This window comes from Rhamphochromis longiceps, linkage group LG17 (genome assembly GCF_057381845.1).
Source record: "Rhamphochromis longiceps isolate RC_006_pf linkage group LG17, R_longiceps_female_GT1.1, whole genome shotgun sequence".
Classification (NCBI taxonomy): Eukaryota; Metazoa; Chordata; class Actinopteri; order Cichliformes; family Cichlidae; genus Rhamphochromis; species Rhamphochromis longiceps.
In genome coordinates, this window is record NC_140573.1 from 41,065,557 (window position 1) to 41,089,431 (window position 23,875).

A 23,875-nucleotide genomic window follows, 5' to 3' on the forward strand; every position below is an offset into this window, starting at 1 on the left:
TATAGATTCATTTCAAACGGTTGTCATGTTTCCTCATTTTTTCAATCTCGTAATCTAGTGACGTGTTGGGTGCCCGGAAGCGTAATATATCGATGCTTTGGGGGTGAGAACACGTTGTATCCGAAGCCGAAGTTAATGACGCTGTGTGGGATCATGTTGACAGAGGAAAAAAGACAGCCAACATCCAAAGAAGAGCTCTGAACATCCTTCAAATATTCCTGAAGACTACTCAAAGAAATGACAAGTCATCTACCTCAGAGAATTCCGTCTGTGTTGAAGAATAAGGCGGTCATATCAAATACTGTATTTCAATTTAATAAACTGCTGAACCCATTTTCAATTTGCCTGACAACAAATAAAGAAATGAGAGGTGACTCAAGACTTTTACACACTCCGACATCCACACACATTAATACTCTGACGCAGTTCTTTTTAAATACAAGCCAAACTAAAGCAGGTCATGGTTGAACCCGAACCTTGAACTTTGACCTCAGCTGCTGTGTTTTTTCAGGAGGGGGCTCACGGATGAGGAAAGAGTCTCAACTATTTAAACAGAAAAGATTACACATGAGATAAATTCTCTTTTATTAATCTCATTTAACAATGCACATAAACATTATGTATGTTATGTTTTGCCAGTCATAATACAGTTATTAATCACAGAAATGTTTTATACACTACAGCTGACCATTTTGGATCTTGTAACATGTAAACATGGTCATAGGTGGCCGAATATATAGTAGAAATAATCAAAGTTAAAGTAAAACAATATGTAAAATATGAAAAGGTTAATGGCAGAACTCGACAGGATGTCTTCATAAGATAGTCGATGCTATTTTTTTTTTTTTTGTTTGCTATTTTAACATTTATGGGGAAACACAATCACTCACTTTCTTAAGTAGCCCTGATACAATGACACCGCATTCACCCTATGGTTATAGCCAGCAGCAGGTTAGCTTCGCTTAAATTAATTTGACATTAATCTGCAAAAAAACCCCAAACCTCTAAACAAGTTTTATGTAAGGCTTTCGAACAAACAACTCTTATCTTGTGGCTCACTCTCACAGCTCACTTTGCAATCATCTCTGCTCTTACCAAGTAGCTCTTTTTTAGCAACAACAACAAGAGATAAGCACCCATTAAAAACAGGAACAGCAGAGTGATAAGCGCCAAGAGGAACAGGCTTTTTAACACACGCAGAGAACATTTAGCAGCCAGAAATGTCTCCCAGGAGTTGGTAGAGACACAACAATGATGGTGGTAGTATCCACAGTCCCCTGGCTCAGCAGTTCAGTAGTTATTTCTGGACTACTGAACAACTGAAATGATTTAAATGAGTTAGACCAAACCCACTTTTAGAAGTTGGCCTTCATTTTCATTCAAGTGTTGGGACTAAATCATAGCTGTGAAGGTAACACAATGACAAAGTGTCCACAGACAGACACACACTTTGCAATAGTTTCTCCTACAGTAGGGATCACCAGAACCAGATTTAGCCTTGATGTGACGCACTGCCAGGTCAATGGACTCTGTGCTGAGGCAAGAAAAGCCATCCAGCAATTACTAAAAGCTCAACAGTTAAGTAACTTTTTAGCCCATTTTCTGTCTTTGTGCTGTGTTGTACCTGACTGCTAATTATTCACTTATAAGCCTTTACAGTACATAAATATAACGCTGTCAATCTTCTCATCTGATTCAACAAGAGGAAGTAAAAAACTGCTGCTATCCAAAACCATTTTTTCTAAAAGAACAACAGAAATGAGGAAATGCTTACAGCTATTAAAAAAATGCAACTACACAAACAAACAGGAAAAAAACACCTGATAGAAATCAGCTAAAAATAAAAAAAAGCATGTTGCAAAAGTTTCGTGGTTTCATCTTGCAGCAAAACTGCAAACGACTGTTTTGTTTTCTCGGTTTCTTTCCAACAACCTCGGCTGAAACGTAAGCGCGTGAGGGCCGGAAGTGTCCGGTGTAAAATTCCCCTGCTCCGCGTGCAGCCTCTGGGCCCCTGCAGGTGTAGGTGTAGTGTGTCTGATTTCAGGCCTCCACTGCTGCAGGTGAAGGTGTAGTGTGTAAAATTCCACTGGGTGCTGCCACTAGGGAACACCTTTCAGCTGTGGGCAGGTCTCGTGATCGCGCCCTCACTTTGACCTAAGCTGCACCTCACTGTTGAAAAGATCCGGCAGCAAGCTGGGTTTGTTGGGAGGCGGGGGGACAAACACTGTGTTTAAAAAGAAAAAGCACCCTGAAACCATGGAGTCAGGACACAGAACCGGATGAGAGAAGGAGCAGGGCCGTTTCCATGGCATCCAGTTTTGTTTTTCCAAAATGGCTTTAATATGAGGCACTCCCTAGAGGGGAGCAGGGAGTGCTCCTACGCTGTAGGTGGGTAAACATCACTGGGATGTTTGAGGTATCCAGAGGGGGGTGCACTTGGAGTGTTTAGAAGTTGCCATCAAACAAAACCAATGGTTACCGATAATATCCCCATCCATGTTTTCAAACAAGCTTGCATGTTTAGACAAGCCATCCGGTAATTAAAAAAAAAAAAAAAAAGAGGTGATTTGCATGCTCTGTTGTCACACGTTCAGTGTGGAAAGAGCTCAGCTCACAAAAAGACGCAGTGCAGGAACGGCTTCCTGCAATGTGTCCGTTCACACAGCTCAGTGTTTAGAAACGTCCACACACGGCTGTGAGATCCAAATGCAGTCTCCTCACCGACATTTGGGAATGTTGCAAGAAAATGTAAGTGAAGTGAAGTGAATGAGCATGTGAGTTTAAAACAGGCACAATAAACAAAATTGTAGTTTGGGTTGCTCAGTGGATATGGAACCAATTCACTCACATTGCACTGTTTGGTTCATTTTCTAGTCTGTCTCTCACAGCCTGCAGGGAAAGCACCTATCAGCTGTTTGTGGCCAGCAGTCACTATAGTGCACGTAAGCCCAGGTGAAAGCTGTATATGAATGAAATAATATCATATCATGTAACATCCAGCTTCCTTGCAGTAGCCCTTTATCAGAAATCATATCAAACCCAGAGCAAATCAAAAGCATCTCTATTACACAAAGAAAAGATCAGCATGAGAGCATTTTCCAAAAAGAAAATGCTTCGTTCTAAGGTGAAAACATAATCCCCCAAAAGCCCTGAAGTCTTAGACCGAAGCTACTGGCTATTATTCCCAAGGTGATTCACAGGCTTTCCTTGATGATCTCGTTTGAGAATCTTCTTTTTTGGGATCTCACTGAGGTTGAAAGGACGAGAGACGCTCGAGGGATTGTCCTTACGAGACGCGATGCAGTCCTTGATGGCTTCTTTAATAACCTGCAGGGAGGGGGACAAAGTCCATATTGTAATCTCATATGGAACAAATGCTGCTACATTAAATTCAAAGAGCGATATTTAAAAAAGGTTAAAAAGTTCAGATAAATATAATGTTGGATGAATTTTGAATAACATCATGCTGGAAGGTAGATTTCCATATATTTGTATGGCTACCATACTGTCCTGAAATCTAATACACGTTGAGTCATTCAGAAAAAAAGCTGCTCTTCAACACAGCAGCACTTTGAATTAAAGGGTCATTATTTAAATGGTCGAGTAAGATCTCGTAAAACATTTAACGTCAGCGCCACACTGCAACCAAGTGACATGGAAGGTACAACATGAAGATATGTGAGCCACATAAAAAGAATAAAACCCAAATAGCAGAGGGAGTAATGTCTGATGAGCCAGTAAGGAGTACAAAATATAGTAGAGTAAAAGCAGCATGACACGTAAATACTTGAAAGATGTAAAAGTACATTAAAATTCAGCAAAGTTCTATAGCGGTGGGGGAATCATATTTTGGGGGGCTGGTGCCACCCCATGCCCACCTTCTGGATACGCCCCTGACAAGTGTAGAGTTAGTATTTAACCCAATTATTTGGGAAACATCATCATTTAGTAATTAGTTAATATTTGTCAATTAATAAATGATCCAAAGTTAGTGGATTACATAGGCTTAGGTTTATTACCGATTTATGTTCACTAATCATTTCATCCCCCCAACTGTGTAAACCTGTATGAGGTTCTCACTACACATCCCCAGAGCTCAGCTGGTGACACTTTAACGATGTAAAAACGAGTAAGTCCAGGAAATTTCTGTCTTGCACTTTCATATGAATCAGTGTCGGTGGGCAGATTTGTTTTATATTAACCATGAATGACAGAGGTTTTATCAGTACGTTTCCAAATATTAGCGCTGCTGGCTAACTGGGCTCAAAATGCTGGAGCCTAGCATCGGAACATATCTTGAGTGGCAGCGTAAGTCTGTCTGCATCACCTGACCACCCAGTGAAATCAAAGAGGCTGAACCCTTACTCAACATAGTTACTCAGAAGTTAGCAAGTGAAAGTCAGCCTGACGTCACATAAATGACACACCTTTAGAGAATTAGTTTAGGCCTGTACCATCCGGTTTTGACTGCGATGAAATTTCTAATGTTGCACAATCAAAATGTGAGTAGACTCAATCCAAAATTTCCCCTCTGACAACACTAAGAATGAACAGCTGAGGAAATGAAGGAACAGCAGTTGGCCAATAACAAACCTGTTCATGAATCACTTAATCTACCGATGCCTGTAAGCCTTATGAAAACATCCACAGTGATAGGCTCAACAGGTAACACTGTGCTACACCAGTTTTGCAGCAGCGCTAAACTGACCTCCAGGTTGTTGAGAGTGTTGAACTCCATCAGGTCATGAAGCTGGATGAAAGCTTCGTTGGAGTATTGGAAGTTGAAGGTGGAGTATGGTGTCTCGGTGTCGTCAAAAATGTCAAAATCGGCCAGCTCCTTCTCCTTCTCAGTCTCCCTGGCAACGCCTGATATTTAACAACAACAAGAGTTGGGGCACTTTTCAGTTCAACCATGTATGTAATACTGTTCATTGCTGAACTGATACCGGATGTAATAGTTATGGTATACTGCGATTCTTCTCCGTTTGAGTGCAAAACCATAAACAGACTCTGTTTATCTGAATGGATGACCTATTTAATGTAAAGGACGTGCAGTGGAGATGAGGTGATAGTGTTTGTTTGCATGGCTTCTGATATATGACCTGTTTATACATATGGTCCGCCTACTGAGGCGAGAGATTTCCTTCTAGCACCTGACTCCCCCAGGAACCATATTTCACTTGGGTCATAAAAAAGACGGAATTCGTAGTTTACTGTAAGCACACACATACTCAAAGGGAGGATGGGAAGATGGTTTCTATTGGGGTCACTCAGAGGAGGTGCCTAACATCTGGCTGCTGACTGAATATGGTCAATTTCCCCCAGTCCAGCTTTGACGAAGAGATGCCTCATGTGCCACAACAGTGAAATTTTACCCCCACATAACCTCCACATACAGTCATACTTACCAGGCGCTTTGAATTTCCTGAAGTTGATGTTGACGAGGACAAAGTGGATGACCGTCGGGCAGTTCTTTTCACCGCTCTTTGGTTTGAAGACGTAGCATTCCTTCAGACCTTCACGGTCAAAGACTTTGGGGTCGATCTTGGGGAATGGCAGCTTGTTCATTCTAGCCCATTTCTCAGCGAGGAGAAGCTCCTGTGAGATGCAAATCCTGTTAGACTTGCTGTTTACATGAATCATTTATGACCACAAAAAGTCCCGTTTTACCTTGAACGGAGGGCTTGAGTCACTCGGTCGAGCTGAAAAGTCAAAGGAGATGATGAGGTCGACGCCACGCTGCGAGCGCAGGATAAGGGGGTAGGGAAGGTTGTAGGTCAGGCCGCTGTCTACTACGTGGATCTTCTTGCTCTTCACATCCAGAGGCTCGTAGATTCGATCGAACTCATCGGGATCTGAGCAATGATAAATTTTATTCTTCCTGACTCACCGAGCAAATTGTTTCGTTTGGTACTTGTCCTTTACTGGAAGTAGGACCGCATATTTGTTTTCATACATTTACAAATACAAATATTATTTGAATTAAACAACTTAAAGTGACCGTTTAAGCCACGACTTCCCTCAGCTGTGACCTGTGAAGCTTTCATTAAATTTATTTCTATAGACAGAGATGTGTGATATTTTCAGCAACCAAAGATATTTGTGCAGTTTTCCAAAATAGTTTTCCAAAAGTTATGATGGAGATTGGGTGAAGTTGAGTCAGTAGAGAAAGTATACTAAGGTTATGTTTGATTACAGCCCTCACTGCATTAACATACACATTTATTAAACTGTGATCAATGTATTATTCTTGCCTGTGACAGCATCCACCTCCTCTTCAGGTGTCATAGCGTGTGTTATCTCAAGTAATGGAGAGAATGGCATGTTGGTGTTCAGGTTCAGGCCCAACATGAAGTTATGCACCTGGAAAATGATGACAAGGAAGGATTAGGACAGCGAGCGATGCAAGGCTGTTGTAACTACTAACGCAGGAAGACTCGACTCACGCATACCTGTATGCATAATGTATTGAATATATTCGTGTACCTTTCCAGCACGACCCTCCCTTGTGTTGAACAAAGCAGAGTCGCCCAAGACTGACGTGAACATACGCTGAACCCAGCTGGCCTGAGCGGTGCGATGAAACTCCTCCTCTGCCTCCTGGTTTTCTGTCCCACCTAAAAACCAAAGTAACCCCAGGTGGAATATGCAAAGGTGGTTAATCTAATGCATAATGTCCACAAAAGTAATTAAAAACAGATACATTTCAACAAAATACATGATTTTGCATTGTTGCATAAATGTGCTAAAACTGTGTTAACATGTTGCACGAAAAGTACAAAAACATTTTTTTATGGGTATTGATTCATTCCAAATCTGGAATTGTTTTAAATGTTCTTGTACGCACGACATCAATTGAAATTTATTGATGCAGTGCCAATCAAGGTGCTTTCCACTGTAACATAAAGACCCTACAATTTTAGAGAGAACACCAACAATCAGCACTGTCCGCTTGGCGACAGTGGGAAGGAAGAACTCCATTTTACAGAAGCTGCTCCCTGAGCTTGGTTCTGACGTGCTCAGAGAGGGGCAGCGGGAAAGATTTCAGACCTGTTTTTCTTTTGTTTTGCACTTTTGTATTGTTAAACCCAAGACTGACAGCATGACAAGCATTCTTTCCACCATTCAAAAGAAAATGAAACCCAGTAGAAAAATCCGTCATTAATGTGTCAGAGCAGCAAATATTCAATAAGCTGAAATATGTAAAGGAATATGGACACTTAAGATGCTTGTAGGCAATTTAAAAAAAACTATCACAACATCTTTCTTATCTAGTTTTATTTCATCTTCAGTGTCACTTGAAACAAACACTGTTGTTGGTTTTGTTTGTACCCTTATAATCCACCCACCCATTCTCTCTCCGCCTCTTCCTCTTTGTCTATATATAGCTGTTTCTAAAAATTCACTCAGGGCATAGTGCAAACACTTCTTCAAGAAGGAAGAAAAGGCAATTACGTGAATATTTACATAAATGTTTGGCTTCAATCATCAAAGTCAGACCCTGAATAAAAACAAAATAAATAAAAACAATGCAAACTCTGGCTGTTGGATAGCGGCAGAAAAGCACGCTGATCAGCACTTTATCGCGATCTGACCTCGGCAGCTGCTCCCATGCAGTTGCAAAACACAGACAAAATTTGCACCATTACCACAAACTTTCACAACGTCTCAAGGGGTTCAACTTTTGCTCAAACATTTCAATGTGTCAACCAGTGTGCTGAACCTAATTTTTTCTCCATCAAAAGGAACGCCGAGTTCACCTTTGCGTGGCTCGTCGTCGTCCAGGGTGTCTTCTCCAACGATGTGCTGTGGTTTGATCTGCTCTGTAGGACACGAGGCAACATTTGTTAATTTGATTCATATACACGGCAAAACTGCATCTAAACTTTTGTTTAATCATGCAACTTTACAGAACTTAAATCAAACAAAGAAAGACCTGACACAAGCGAGCACCTGTTACTAATGCATTCTTTAGTAAGGTGGAGACGCTTTTGCACAACCAACACATTGTGAGAGTGCGTCTCAATGTAAAAGGTCACCCTAACATGTGCATTCAAGCAAACCGAGTCATCTCACCAGGCAAAAGAACCTGATGCCTTTCCGCTGTTGCGTTAACATTACATAAACACTCAAAGAATCCCATGATAAATAGTGAGAAAAAAATGAGGTTGGGAATACCTGCTAAGTGTGAGAAAATAATTCTAAACAAAACAAATTCAAGTGTGACACATGACTGTGACAATAGGCTCTCAGACATGACTGAACGCCTGTGTCAGTGGGAGACTGCGCTGTGGAAGTTATTTCAGCAGCAGATGCTCATACCAAAACAAAGAGATTATCTAAAAAATGAAAACATAAACTAATGCAAAGTAGCCAGCTAACCATGACTAAAAGCACCAATTTCAGATTACGTTCAGTAAATCTGTATAAAATAAGTAGCGTGTTTTCCTCACTTTTAGGCTCACTTAAAATCCTTTAATTTTCTCAAAAATCGACAGTGCTTATAATCCGCTACGAAGCTGCACCACTTGACGGATTGTCGGAGCATTACGGCTGCCGTAGTCAGGAGCCTCGCGGAGGAATCTGGGTCCTAAACTCTGCTTCAGGTCCCAAAGTCAATCGAACACTGCAGCATCACTGAGAGTTAAAAACTGTCTAAATTCTTTCATCTTTAATAAAATGATCAGCGTTGCTGCTTTACCAGGTGTAATAATTAAGTTTAACATCCAGGCATCCATGAAAACAGAATTTATTACATTTAACAGAGTTAGAAGTTAGCAGGAAGTTAGCTCGCTAGCTTCCACCTAAACATGATATAGCATGTTCTGACTGAGAGATTTCTGAAAAATTCAAACGTACAGCTCTGTTATCACTTCCAACATAAATGAAGACAGGAAACTAAACAGCAGTGACGTTTGTAGGGTTACTGAAGTTTGGCTAGCTGCTATATAATGATGTGCTACGTGATCGCTAGCGACACAGCTATGTTAGCATAGCATAAACACAGTGAAGCTGGAGGTTGAACGCTAACTTTTTTCCACTCGATTAAAGTTAACATGAGGGTTCCTGATGGTTAGGGACAAATGCAATCGCATGGCAGGATGCTGTAAACGGACCAAACATCAGTCAGGAGAACAACTGAGATAATCCATCCACAATACGAGGTTAGTCATTAATATAGTGCAACAACATGGGAATAGAGCAGCTGCAGAGAATTCAACATTAATGAATCAAAGGTACGGAAGTGGAGGAAGCAAGAAGAATGAGCTGAGTAAAGTTTGACTTATCTGACTGTTTTGTTTTGATTAATGCGCCTTCTGGTCCGAAAAATACGTCACATATACTGTGTGGACGATTTGTATTTCATTTCTACATGGAAGCTTATGCTTTTAAAATAAGAAATAACATTTCGATTCTTATCGTTTCTCGAGTACTCCAATTTTTACTTCTTTTATAATACTTGATTTAAAATAAGTGCTTGGAATGTGCACATCTACAATTAAAATTTTGTCTGCTGACTAAACCCATTTATTTGATGCCCTCTGATCGGCAGATGAATCTGCCTTGCGGCAAAATTATCGGGTCACTTTCTGGGTTTTTTAGCACTTGTATTGTTCAGTCCAAACAAACAGAATGAAAAATATTACCTAACTCCTCCTCCATGGTGCTGCCACCAGCTCTGTCCTTGACCCCTAGCACTCTGTTGAACAGAATTGAGAAGGCACTTCCCCACACACCTAAAAAAAACATAAAAAACATGTCAGGTTTGAATCTTGTATCTATTGTATCTACTTGTACCTGTTGCTCCTGAACGCTTCAGATCAGAAAACCTCTGAAATGTCTGCTTTTATAGATGTGCTCACATTCGTTGACCCTTTTATTTCCTCGGGAAGCAATAAGGGAAGCTTGTAAGTCCTGTGGAAAACCTTTCTTTTTTGTATGACTGCAGATGAAAACATGTTTCTCACCCATCAGAAAATGAAGAGGGTTTTCCTCGTACTTCTTCACAACAGTTCCCATGAAGAACTTGCTTCCAAATAGGTCAGGGGTCATGAAGGTGCCATACTTTGCCATCCCAATTTCATACGGGCTAAACTCCACCCAGTCTGCAGGTTGAAATCCCAGTGTTATGGTCACAATAAGGAACACACAATAGTAATACTGCATTGCATAATTGCATTGTGCACTCTGACACAGGCTACATTGTTGGATAAAAATGTCATGCATGGAAATAAACCTTACATATACTTGACAATGCCTTGCTTACAATTAACAGAACCAGCTGCCAAACAATTAATACTGTCCCTGCGTCACGCTGCCAACACATCCGATGGGAATTTGACACAGTTTACACAGTTTGCTGCCCTTTAAGAGATGGCCATCTTTAAGTCACCGCTCAGGGATAACACTTCCCAACGTCAACAGGAAAAAAAACATGTTCGCTTTGCATGTCTGCACATGTCAAAGTCGCACGCTCGCCCACACACCATCTCTCTCACAAAAAGACGTCGTCAAAGATTAACACACAGTTCTCATTTTGAGCTACTGGTCATCAACAGTAGGCACAACTTCCCTTTCCTGTCAAAACATCTCAGTTTATTATATCACTGACTTCACATTATATTGGAACATTCCTGTCAGAATCTGGTCCATGTTGGTGAGACTGCAAGAGATGATTTCCAAGGTTTTACAGAAATGATGCCACCGTTCTCCTTTTCTACTCAAAGATGCCTGAACATGGGTACGTTCTGGCCGTAAAGGGATGTGCATGGATGAATACTCCAAGAGTTTCTTGAGAATGTCTGTGGAGTGATTCTCGGTATTACAATAATCTTTCTCTGAGCTTGAACCTGTCTGGGCATTCTGCTCTGAACTCGCTCATCAACAGGATGCTTCTATCTGCATTTACTGGATGGGTGTTGTTTTCCTATTGCTTTTTGGAGCCAAAACCAAAACTAATTTTGTGCCCCGGGGCCCACAAACCCCGCTTTGAAACAGACTCGGGAGAGGAGAGACTCTTCATGGCGTGTTTATACACCAACCTGATGTAACATGTCGTTATGACATATTGGTAACTGCTTTTACAGACACGTATTCGCCCATAAATAGCCACTGAAGGGAACACAGACATACAAATGGACGCATACTCTCACGGTGACACTACTCAGACCTCGGAAACCTCAACAATCGCAGCTTATTTCACATCTCGCTTCAGTTGGCAGCCAGGAATTTTCTACTGAAATTGTCATTGGAGATTTTAGATGAGCAGATAAAAGAGAAAAACAAGTTTTATCTTACTTTCAATCTTACTTTTAAAGATCTGATAAACGACTGATGATGGAAAACACGTAAATCTAGACTGGCAGCAGGTTTGGCCTTGCCCTTATGCGTATCAAAGTGCCACTGAACAATATATTCATTTTTTATAAACCTGCTGTAACAAACGACGTGGATGTAGTCGGTTTCCTACACACTCACACACTGAGATGCCGTGAAGAAGGCTGTCTGTGTATGTCATTGTTTCCTGCCTGTGTGGACCGCTGAATGTATTTATTGTTAAAATAGCCGAAAGGCAGTTTGTAATCCAAAACTCAGCCGCCCACGACAATTTAGATTTGTGAAGAGAAGCACAAACATTTCCTCGATAAACAGTTTGACGGCGTGATGGAATTCGGTGAACGCGGATAGGAAGAGTTTGTTCTTGCTAAGCATCAGAAAAGTCTAAACTTGAAAGCGAAACATGATCAGAATATTTATTTTCACAGTTTTATTTAGAAGAATTTCAGTGTTTCAGGAAGTTTTCTGTAATACTAGTAGAGAGTGTATATTCAGAGATGAGTCCAAGATTGCGTGGGAGCTATATTAGAATTTAGGAAGTACTGTACAACATTTTGTACTGTACAAACTCCCACGTCACTGACCACAGGGCTTTCATTAGATGACAGCCAACCACATCTTGCCACATGTTCTTTATGGTAGCAGACAGGGATTATATGGAAATGTACCGCTCACTTATTTTGCATGTGGCTTCAGTCATCGTATCATGTACTCATGATATATGGATATGCAAAATATTGTTTTGAAGGATTTAGGATACATAATGTAACGTATGACACCTGCAGGTGTCAAACAGAAGAGACATATTTACCTGCAAACATGAGCTCAGAAACATCCGGTTTGACATGCAGACATGTGAAAAGAGGAAGCGGACACTGGGCTTGGTTTATTTTCTCCTGGATGTCGCTTAGCTTGATGCCCATTCTCTTGTAGGAGAGAACACTCAGTGTTAATCATCTGAACACCAAGTTTTACACGTCAGTCATAAGATTCAGATTTCTATCTCAATATGACTGCACAGTTATGTGACACTAAAAGAAGAACGATAAACTCGGATGGCAGTTCGAAGAAAAGAGAAGAAGTGGCAGATGGATTTAAAGGGAAGGAACTGACTAACTTACTGGTAAAAAAAAATCAGACATGGGAATATGGAGTGTTGTCAGCATTAAAACAAAGAGCACATACGAGGTTCTTACCGAGGGTATAAGTGTCTCTCCTATGAGCATACCAAAGATATCTGCAAAAGTAACCGGCTGTCCTGAAGCCTTTTTGGTCCACAGGGCCTGGATATAGTGGGTGATGTGCTGGGGCATCAACAGCCTAAGTGGGTTACTGCTAACTCTCTTCATCAACTCACTGTTGATGTCCTTCGGGCCCTTATTTGGAAAGTCAGGGTTGGAGTAGAGAGTTGACATGTACCTGCAGGAGTAAAGAGGGAGGAAGTTAACACAGATGCCATGTCAGTTAATACATGTTTTAACAATATACCTCTTTATGAGGTTTATGCAGGTACTTTACTTGTAAGGAAGTTAAATCCACTAAGTCGTGGAGACAGAAATAAGCCAGAGGTGCCTGCTTGAAGACTTCATACCAGCAGGGGAAGGGTGGAAAGTTTGCCAGAGCAGGGAGGAGCAACACCGAGGAAGAATTAGGAAATAAAACGAGAGAGAAACGTAGCAGTGGCAAAAAATGTGTAAAAATGAAAAGGTGTCTTTAGAAATAGGTCAGACAGAGGCAGGGTGCAAAGGAAACAAAGAGGAGGTGAAATAAAAACAGACCATGTGGATCCAGAGAGGCCAGCAATATATGTGGTACAGTCGAGGACCCCGGACTCAAACAGGGCCTTCATAACGCCCGAAAACCCCACCATGGCGCGGAAACCGCCTCCTGACCCGGCTATTGCTATCACTGGCACCTGTAAAATACACACACACACACACACACACACACACACACACACACACACACACACACACACACACACACACACACACACACACAGTAACAGTCATAAAAGGAAGAAGACAGGGCCATGCTTACTCACACCTTTGTTACAGAATAAATGACAGCAGCTATGAGTCTCAACTTCATTCTTTCATCTTGAGTAATTTCCTTTTGCCGTCTCTATGGGCAGCAGCTTGCTGATTGCATCATGGCTTTGCAGCGTTTTCTGACTGGTAGATTTGCAGCTTTTCAAAACTGCAATTGTGCAACATTGCTTCTTTTTCCAGTCTGCATGGTCATTTCTGAATTACAAAGTCACTGTGGAGGAATTGTTGTGGCACGGTGGAAGGCATGGAACTGGATATCTCATTCCTCTGGAGCTTCCGTCACATGTTAGAAACATGAACAGACGTGGCCCTAAGGCATCGAGCCAAAACCACACCACTGGGAAAGCTAGTGCAGCTCAGAGTATTGGAGCTGTATGAGGCTTGTCTTTTACTTCCTGGTGTGAGAATTGTTGAGGTGTTATTTTAAATTTGAGAATGCAGCGTGTCAAAAGCTGCACCACGGTCATGAATTTAGAAAGCCAGCAGATCTGAAAGTCAGCACCAAGCACGAATACCCTCCCTAAAGTCAGCACACTCACCACGCTTTGTGCTATTTGGTACTAATGAAACCGACCTCAAGGGAGGTAACAATTGCACAATGAGTCCAGATTTCACATCCATCATTCCTATCAGCCAAAAATATATAATTGGAAATAGAATAGAATAGAATAGAATAATTCTTTAACTGTCCCACAAGGGGAAATTTGGTTGTGTCAGCAGAAAAAACACACACATATAAACAGAACAGGACACAGAACAGAAACACATTTTTTACATATTTACATAATGGATAATAGTTACCAAAGCAGAGTACTGTACAGTTATTAAAATTAGAGTACAGATAAGTGGCAAACCCAGGTTGTAGTGTGCAAACAGAGCAGGATACTGAAAGATGTTTAAATAGTTAAGAATATTTAGAATAACTGGAAATGTGCAGATTGTGCGTTGTACCTGTGCATTAAAAAGTAGACATGTAACTTCCAATAAGTTAGTGTATATATGAACTGAGAAAAGTAATGTGCAAGTTATGACAGTAGAACTTGTTACAGCACTGATGTAAACATCTATGTTTGTTGGGAGCAGTTTTGATTGTACAGTCTAACGGCTGCAGGGAGAAAATGTCATCTTACAGCAGAACACTGTAGAGTAGGGCTGTGCGATATAACCAAAATCTCATATCCCGATATAAGAATTCTATCGTCCCGGTAACGATATAAATCACAAAAATGTAACATTTTCTGTAAGTTCTGTGAATCTCGGGCAGCTCGACTTGCATGAAGTGTTTCCAGCTGCGCGTCATGTAGCTGGAGTCGAGTGTTTTAACCGATGCATGAAACTATACATTTTTAGACATAAGTTGTAACGGCCGCCGTTTTCTTTGTGAGTGTTTATTACACGGCGTGCTGCGGGGGAAAGCCTGTTCTAACGTCTAAGGTCTATTTTTTAGCACCTGGCGGCTCTTTTTTACTTCTCATCCGTAAATAATCTGCATACTCTTTCACGTGATTCCATTTATTTTGAAAAGTCTCAACAGGATCTTGAGCTTTATTGTGAAAGGTTTATGTGGAACATACACAAGCGGACACGCGATGGTTTTACCGTCGTTGTTGCTAACGACAACGCATAAAAACAGTCGCTTGTCCGTCTGTAGTGTGGTTATATTAAATATAAGAGAAAGAGAGAACTTTAAGAAATTAATATAGCCACTACAGTGAGCATCAAAACGATGAACAAATATTGCCGTAAACAGTTTATTTTGCGACACCACGAAACAAACGATAGCGTAAAATGAAACATAGACGTTTTTATATCGCCATCCGATATATATCATTATATCGAACAGCCCTACTGTAGAGATCCCTTGAACGGCAGTTCTCTGAGCCAAAATGACTGGTCGGATTGCTTTGAGTTGATGGGAAGCCAACAGTAACTCAATAACCAGTCGTTACAACCAGTATGTGCAGAAGAGCATCTGCTTATAGACAACACTGAAATCTTGAAGCAGATGGGGTATAACAGCAGAAGACCACACTGAGTGCCACTTCTGTCAGATAAGAACCGAAAACTGAAGCTACAATTCAAATGGGATTATCAAAATTGTGGGGTGCCCCAGGGCTCAATCCTTGGCCCTCTTCTTTCTCCATTATACCTGCTCCCTTTGGGGTCTATTTTTAGAAAACACGAAATATCCTTTCACTGCTACGCAGACGACTGCCAAATTGATTTGTCTTTAGCACCAAATGGCCCAGGCTCCATCCAAATCCTTTTGAACTGCCTCGAAGATGTCAAAGCTTGGATGGCTCTGAACTTTTTGAGTTTCAATGAGAGTAAAACGGACTTAGAGGCATTATAATGTTAATAATTTCCATTTATGTTTTGAGCTTGCCCCTCCCCATAAGACACTCAGTATAGCAATGTCTTTATGCAGCTCGATCATCCAGGTAAGTAAATCCCAAAAGGTTGATTCTGTTCATCTGGACGTAGCGTTTTCAGTGGGAGAAACGTTTTGTCATCCGAGTGTCTCAGAAGCGAAAACGCTTGTGATCCTGTATGTGACAGGAGTATCGAAACATTTGAGACACATTTCTAAACACTGTGTCTCTGTGGCTTTTAAACCGCAAAACACACTGCACCAAAAATTGGTCCACCCCAAGGATTGGTTCCCCTGACACAAACAGAGTAATGCAGTGTACGCTGTTAAGTACCAGGCATGATTTATACATCGAGGAAACCAAGGAGGCCATTTAGGTGAAAAGGGAAAGACCATCTCTGAATCGAGGAGGGGGGCCTAAGGGTACATTTCACCATTGTACAGTGCTGTGATTGCAGCCATTTCTCAACTCTCTGTGAATGGTACTCAAGCCCAATGATCGGTGGTTGTTGATCAATGGTGATGACAATTTGCATATTAATGATCAAGAAATTGACTTCCCAGCCCATTGTTCCTTCAGTGGGTGGTTTCAGTCATTATGCAAATGTACTGTTTATAAGGTTGAGGAAACCTGCAGTCAGCTGAGACTGAAGAAGTCACCTGGATGAGTAACCAAACATTTCTCCCACTGAAAACGTCCAGATGAACAGGATCACCTTTTGGGACTCAGTATAGCGTGTACACAGTGCTGAAAGTAAACCAGAGCATTCAGACTGACACTGAGACTGTGGTGGGTGCAGATTTTGAAGCATCATTAAGCTCCAAACAATTCGCTGCCATAATGAAAAATATGATCAAAGTAACTATATAACAGCTTCACTTCATTCCAAAAGGTTTTTTTGCACACAAATGATCAAGACTAAACATCAGGTTATTCCACAGTTCAGCACCGACACTGTTTTACTTTTAGCAAAGTTTGCATGTAAAATGTGTGTTAAAAGGACTTTGATCCACACCTCTTCTGGGTGACAAGGATCCTCAGTGCGTAGCAGCTTCTTGATGCCGAGCATCACCTTTTCTCGACGGGCTTCTCTAAATTGCTTCTCCTTGTCACAAAGGGTGTGGCTGAACCGCAGGTCCAGGTTTGTACTGCAGATAAAAGCAACAAGAGGGAAGATCACCAAAGCAGTCCCAGGAAAGCAGCACCGGAAACACGTGTTTCAGTTTGTATTTAGAGGCCGAGATAGGCTGTGATCTCTTAATAACACTACTGATAATGTTGAAACTGATGGTGATGTGATTTGGGGGATATCTGATGGAGAACACAACCACAAATAGTCATGGCCTCAAGGAATTCATTACACATTCTTTTTTCACTGAATTTCCTTCCCACAATTGTGCGATCAAAATTCTCATTAATCTTATTGTTAGAATGACTCAGCTCACATTTGCTGAATCGTGCTGCACCTACTTTCTAGTTTTAACCTATGGTATGCTTCAGGGGAGTTTCTGCAGTTTCAAACCTGCAATAATTCTGAAGAGCTTAGTTTGATTTTAGGTTAAACAGTAAATGTTGCTGTGAAACAAAATAAAACTATTTGATTTTGAAGGTATTACATACCAGATCTCCAGTGACATCTCTAAGTGCACTTTGGTTGCCTGTCAAAATAATTAAATATGTGGTTATTATACATTATTTAATTGTGGTTGAGGGCAAGAAATAAACACAGAAACACAACTGATCCCTTTAAAGTCTCTTGGAAATACATATTGTACTTTTCTATTGTGATTTGTAACAAAAAAACCTTACAAGGTTACTTTGCTGATACTTTGTAGCCTCCATACTCGTTTAATGCGAAATCTGCCTCTGTGGCCATACACTGACACTTCTTTTAGGACATTAACAAAATATCAAATTAAAATATTAGGTCCTTATCTTCTTCCAGCAGCTCTTTTTCAGTTAAAGGGCTGATATGCTCTTCAAGGCAGTCTTTCTGTGGATCTCTGGACCACTTCCAACACTCACGCTGCTTGTAAATTACTCTATGGAAATTTAGCTATGTCTATATTCATGTGAAGAACATAGAGTTCAAAGTTGACCCGTAAGCGAACGTGAAGTCCTGCATCAAACTTTTTGTTTTCAAGCAGTTTAAGCTCAAAGAATCCAACTTTTTCGAGGTGCACAGAAGACACTTGTCTTTAGCTGTGCGCACAATTAAATTAGATTAGTGTAACAATGAAAGCTTTTAGTGCAAACTTCTGAGGCATGAGGAGCAGAAAATTGAGCCAGACTATGTTTTTTGCTCTACTTGCCACTTCATCCACTTCCATGTGGTCAGAACAAGACTTCTATAAAGTAATGTAGACATAGCAGCCGTGCTGAAAAAGATCTAGAGGCGCACAAGAAGATGACCCTAATTCAGATTGGGTTTTTTATGTTTTTAGACGAACCTCTTACATGATCGCTTATAACATAATGACGATAAATAATGAAAGTCGGACAAATTAACTTTCTTACTTTGCCAATGAGGAACACCTCCGTCTTTGTCTGGCCCACATTGAGTTTGGAGATTTCAAAGGATGCTGTCCCAAGCGTCTCATCCATCACGTAGTTGGCATCCATTAATGTTAACTGTTGGGCATAAACAACAGCAGTTTATACTCAAATAGAAATTGTGGCCGGTGTTCACGTCTTCCAACTGGCTAGTTTTGTCGGTTAGTTAAACTGATTATGACTTAGACGTTATATGCCGATTGCCTTCACAAACATGGAAGGACCTCACCGACTTTGAGCGTAGTGCTGTAACAGCGTCGGACCAAATTGTGCCAACTGTAAACGGTGTTATTAGAAAGTAGAAACATTTAGAAACTATGGAAACTCAGCCTTGATGTGGCAGACCGCATAAAGTCACCGACCTTAGCAGTCGACTTTAAAAGTCACCTCATGACATGATTTTCCATTAGTCATGGATGTAAATATGTAGGCAGCTTGAGTAGCTTACCCCAAACTAACACTTGAGTCAGTCAAAGGCTAGATGTTAGGATAACATTAACATATCACCTCATGGCGAGCTACAAGTGTTAGGCTGTGTTTATGTGGGATTGCGCTCCATGACATCACTTCTTGTCATCCTGTGCTGCGCTCTGTTACAGTAAATGCAGGTCTAACCTCCAGAACGTTGTGCTGGTTGGGGTCTAATATGAAATGAAAGGTCTCGTTCCATTTTGGATTGATGTCGTTGTCTATGTGCTTGGTCCTCCTTCTGCTTTCAGGAGCCGTCGGGATGAAAATCTCCACATACGGGTCTGGAGTGTCCACTGGGCGCACAAACAAGTTCCACAGGGTTACTACACAGCCGAAAACCAACCTCAAAATAACCATCATCAAGTGCTTTTGTATTTCTTTTGCTGTAAATGTACATGGATTAGATTCCAACGATATGAAGGAAAGCATGGTAATATGTGACTGTAAGGCAAAAATGATATGAGCACTTACGCAGGTCGCCCAGCGCTCCCTTGGTGACGTTCTGAGCTCGAACTACAGTCACTGTGAATTTGTGAGAAAACTGCTGCTCCACCTGCAATTTGGACATTCAGAGTTCAGTCTCACTTCATTGCTTCATGAGAAAAAAATCACATCAGCCATGCTGAGAATGAAAAATGAACACATCCAGATGACACAGCCAAGCAGTTGGCTGCACTGCAGCATGACATACACTGGTTCAGTGAAGTCTGGCGTGCCCCAAGTGAGAGCATCATTGAGAACATCTGGATTTTTTAGAACTCTCCAGTTAAGGATGCACTTCCCAGCTGTGTTCACACTGTGCTACGACAGCTTTCTCTTTATATTTTGACAGTACTGCTAAATTTGTAGCCCTTTCCCAAATACTGTGACTCTAATACATACTGATGAGCATTTAATGGGCCCGTACTGTAAACCATTTATATATTTTACAGCAACCCTTTCACCTCAGCTTCCCTTTTGCTACATTGTCGTATCCCTGAAAGTTTGGTCGCACACTGAAATGAAAGTTAAAGTATTGGATTCTGTTCAATACGACTACTTGAAGGTCCCAACAGTGTTCTTTGTCATTTCTAGATATCAGATATCTCCAATCTCACAGAATAGATTTTGTTTTGAATTTCTGTGTGTTGCAGTGCAGTTTGATATTGTGACTATTTAAGATTTCCTGTTTCTGGCAGCCTTTTACACACTTTAAAATTATTTTTAAAAACCCAAAAAGACAAATAGTTTTCAACGACATTTGCAAATCTCTAAAACAGGAAGTGCTGTGAGACTTTTTTGCGGCTTTAAAATAGCTCCCCTCTCACCCCTTCTTGTTGAAAGGGCTGCTTGTTCAGTTTTTCCTCTACAACACTGTGAGCTTAATTATTTTATGATTATGGTGCTAAATAAATGAAATTTACCTGGAATTACGTGATAAAAACTCAGACGTCACACTGATCAAATATTATGCATATTTTTCCTTTAAACCAACCCTTTCAAACTTGTCTTCCACCAAAATAGAAATGAAAATGGCCTTGACGTTGACACGCTCATTGTTATACTTAGACCCAAGGCTGTGGCTTGTGATAAGAGGGAAATTTTTTAATACCAGTGAACTAAGAACTTCCACAGAATTATTTGTGTCACAGTTGATGCCAAAGGAATCTGTCCACTTTTGTTTTGGCCTCACTCTTATTTACAGTTATGTAAACACGCACTGTGTCGACACTCACAATTATATTGGAAGCCATTGTCATGTGAGGTGAGCAACTCGCAGGAAAGCCTTCGTCAAGATGTGAACTTTAGGTCAAGGGAACATATCTGTCACAAACTGCAGCACAGACAGCCTGAAATATGAAACAAAGAAGTGCAAACAAAGGGTTAGAGTTTGAACAGGCGGAAAAAAACATCATATTTAAACTGTGATGCAAACGACAACAAAATACTGGCATAATTACAGCTTTACTTTTAGCCAGAGATGCAACAAATGGACATATTATATGGCGTTATTTTTGTGCCACGTAAAAAGTTTGCAGGTGCAAGTGTTGCATTTTGAGGAGAACAGGGCTGATTGGAGACCAAAACAGCCAATCAGATTTTTTTGCATCCAAGTCTGTGATTGGCTGGTTTTGTGGCACAAATAGAACGGTGTACAGAAAGAGCTGAGCGCAGAAATGTTGAGAGCGCGAGCAACACATTGCCAGCGAGCGCAAAATCTGAGCGAGAGGGGCTGCTATTGTGTGTGTGTGTGTGTGTGTGCGTGTGTGTGTGGATAATAGCAAGCACTGAAATACATTTTTTGCACGCAGTAATGAATTTTGTTCACTCAAATTCAGCTTTTCTTCGGTCAAAATAAATTTCTCCTCAAAATGCAACACTTGCACCTGCAAATTCTTTTTACGTGCGCTCAGAATAGTGACACAAAAATAACGCCATAATATGACAGTATCTCTTAAAAGGGTGCCTTTCCTAAACAAAACACTTTTTTTATAGTGCACTGGAATTTTTTAAAAACAAGTAGCTTCGCAAATACCAGTGAAGTCTTTTCTTTTACATCTTGGCAGGGGTAAAGGGAAGTGTGCTGAGCCACAAAATCCCGATAAGAGGACCGGGCCAATAGAAATGGTGTGTGTGTGTGTGTGTGTGTGTGTGTGTGTGTGTGTGTGTGTGTGTGTGTGTGTGTGTGTGTGTGTGTGTGTGTGTGTGTGTGTGTTCACCACAAGCGTATGTTAAGAGAACGAGAAAATATGACGGTAAAGGGAGGAGGGTCTTCCCTGAATAAATGCGGTTCGTTCAACATGCTGGACGACAAAATGTAAAGCTTAGTGCGCATTTGCAGAATAGGTGGCACGGTGGCTATTTTTAGCAACCCCAACTCTTTCTCTGTGATGTCTGAAAACCATATCTTGATAAGAAATTTGCATAGATATGTGCATGTCTATGTGTGCGAGTGTACAACTGATAGCATATGAAGGTCACCAGCCTTTTCTCTGCTGCTCACCAAAGTGTGTAATTACTGAGAGGACTGAGAGCACGTAGAGCGTCTGTGTGTTCACAGAAGCGGTCACGTACTTTGCATCAGTGGTCCAACTTCTGACGGTGCCAGTTCACGCTGCCCTTGTTCCGCTGCTGCATACAATAGGCGCATGCAGAGCTCTGCAAGTGTGCCAGCTTCAGCAAAGCGCCGCGTGGCAGCACATTTTCATATGAGGATGCAGAACGTAAGAGAGACTTGCAGCAACGGACTATAATGCAAAACAGCTGCCGCAACTGTGGCTTTCAGCGGAGCACAGTCAGGATCCTCCTGAGGGAGTGTGCTCACCTGAGCCACACAAGGAGCAGGTCGAAGACTCACTTCAGTGAATCACTGTGCGTGTCTCCAGAGAAAGATTACGTCGAGGAGTCACTGCAATTTAATTCTTATACGGCTTAGAGGCTTCACGCAAAACTTATCATTAGGCACTGCTAAGAGGCTTTACATTATTCTTATTAGCCCGGCAGATTAAGGGCAGATCAAACAAGGATCGATGATGTTATGAGTGCGCTACATGCGATGCTGAGTAATGTTAGTCCTACTAAGGCAGTAAAGATGTGGTGGATACTATGAATTTGCACTTATATAAACATGACACATGATATAAAATATCTATGAAGGTAGTTCATAATAAACATGATAATAATCATTATTAAGTTCAGTTTTATTCAGTTTTACTTGTGTATCCCTGCAGTGATCGGTCCTATTTAAACTGGCCTGTGAGTTTCCTTGTCTTACGGCGTTGCGTAAAATGTAAGCCTTTGCTGTTTAACCCATTCGGAGCAAAGGCTCAGACCTCCTCCTTTAAACTGCGCCCACACCCGTTTGTTAAAACACAACAATGTGTCTAAAAAAGGAAAGGAAATATCCACGTACCTCAGCAGGCGCATGCTATCAGCTCACAGTAAATGTCTCATACTGTAACGCCAAAAGCTCAGGAGGTGGAGAGGAGGTGCTACCGTACCCGGCAGTGAGCGCTGTCGTAGCTTGTTACGTTCGCGTCGAGAGAGACAAAAAACTACCGGAAGACAATAAAAATACAGCGGGGTTCAAATGACCGCTGGATTTAAAGAGTGATGGTCAGGATTCTTTTAATAGGAAATTTCCGAGTAGCAGTCAGACTGTCTGTGACTCAGATTTTGAGACTTGAGCTAGAGCTCTCCAAATGTGCACGATGAGCAACCGCAAGGTGGCATCTGTGGCTGAAGCTCAAGAAAGTTTGTGAAAGAGACCAACTTCATTTTTTCTGTCTTTTACATTTTTCCGAAGATGTGCTTTGAGCCATGTGACTATTTACTGATTTAGGTGGTGATTCATTTAATCCAGTGAAATTCAATTCAAGGAAAAAAAGAGTTTTATATGTTCACTTTTTTTTTTTTAAAGTACAAGTTTGTGAATCTCTCTGGAGGTGATTCACAAACTTGTAATTTTTTATCAATCAAAGAGTACTCGAGTATTTGTACTTATCATTTCTCCATGTTTGTTCATAGGTTTTATAGAGGCTATAGATATTAAATAAGATAAGATAAGATAAGATAAGATAAGATAAGATAAGATAAGATAAGATAAGATAACCTTTATTAGTCCCACACGTGGGAAATTTGTTTTGTCACAGCAGGAAGTGGACAGTGCAAAAGTTATGACGCAAAAATTAGAATCCCCCCTGTCGTGGTAATACGTTGTGTAAACCAGTAAATATTATTAGACATTAATTAAAATCACAGCTTCCGGTTTTTATGGGGACAAAAAACAAACAAAAACGCATACAATTAGTTAATTTAAGGCTGTAGCACTGAAGGAGTGAGAATAGAAAATAAATATTCTGTGGATAAGAAAGCTTGTTTCTCCCAAAAATGATTTCTGGCAGAAAGAAAGAAGGAAAAAGATTGTCTACTTGTTACTTGTTGTCCTATAATCTGTGAAACTTAACTCATGAAAGATATAAAGTTATTTTGACAAAAAGAATGTTTTCTGCAATCACTTTTTAGCAAAGTGGTTTTTATATGTCCGTGTTTGATCCGGCTAAACAGTCTCATTGACATTAGAAATGTTTTTTAAAGAGTGATGTAGCCAAG

The 23,875-nt window shown here is 40.8% G+C and overlaps 1 protein-coding gene across 1 annotated transcript; it reads right to left on the minus strand.

The window, feature by feature from the left end:
- Positions 1-581: 581 nt before the first annotated feature.
- LOC146650237 (cytosolic phospholipase A2-like) lies at positions 582-22,973 on the minus strand. The gene is made up of 19 exons (XM_085386718.1): positions 22,677-22,973; positions 20,500-20,613; positions 19,256-19,337; positions 18,929-19,077; positions 18,278-18,391; positions 17,381-17,418; positions 16,776-16,908; positions 13,116-13,252; positions 12,534-12,756; positions 12,149-12,263; positions 9,969-10,106; positions 9,648-9,737; positions 7,761-7,823; positions 6,487-6,617; positions 6,255-6,363; positions 5,671-5,855; positions 5,409-5,598; positions 4,709-4,866; positions 582-3,327 (listed from the first exon to the last, which is right to left on the minus strand). The coding sequence occupies exons 2-19, from the start codon at positions 20,521-20,523 to the stop codon at positions 3,169-3,171; spliced, it is 2,238 nt and encodes a 745-aa protein (XP_085242844.1). The 5' UTR covers positions 20,524-20,613; positions 22,677-22,973; the 3' UTR covers positions 582-3,168.
- Positions 22,974-23,875: the final 902 nt, after the last annotated feature.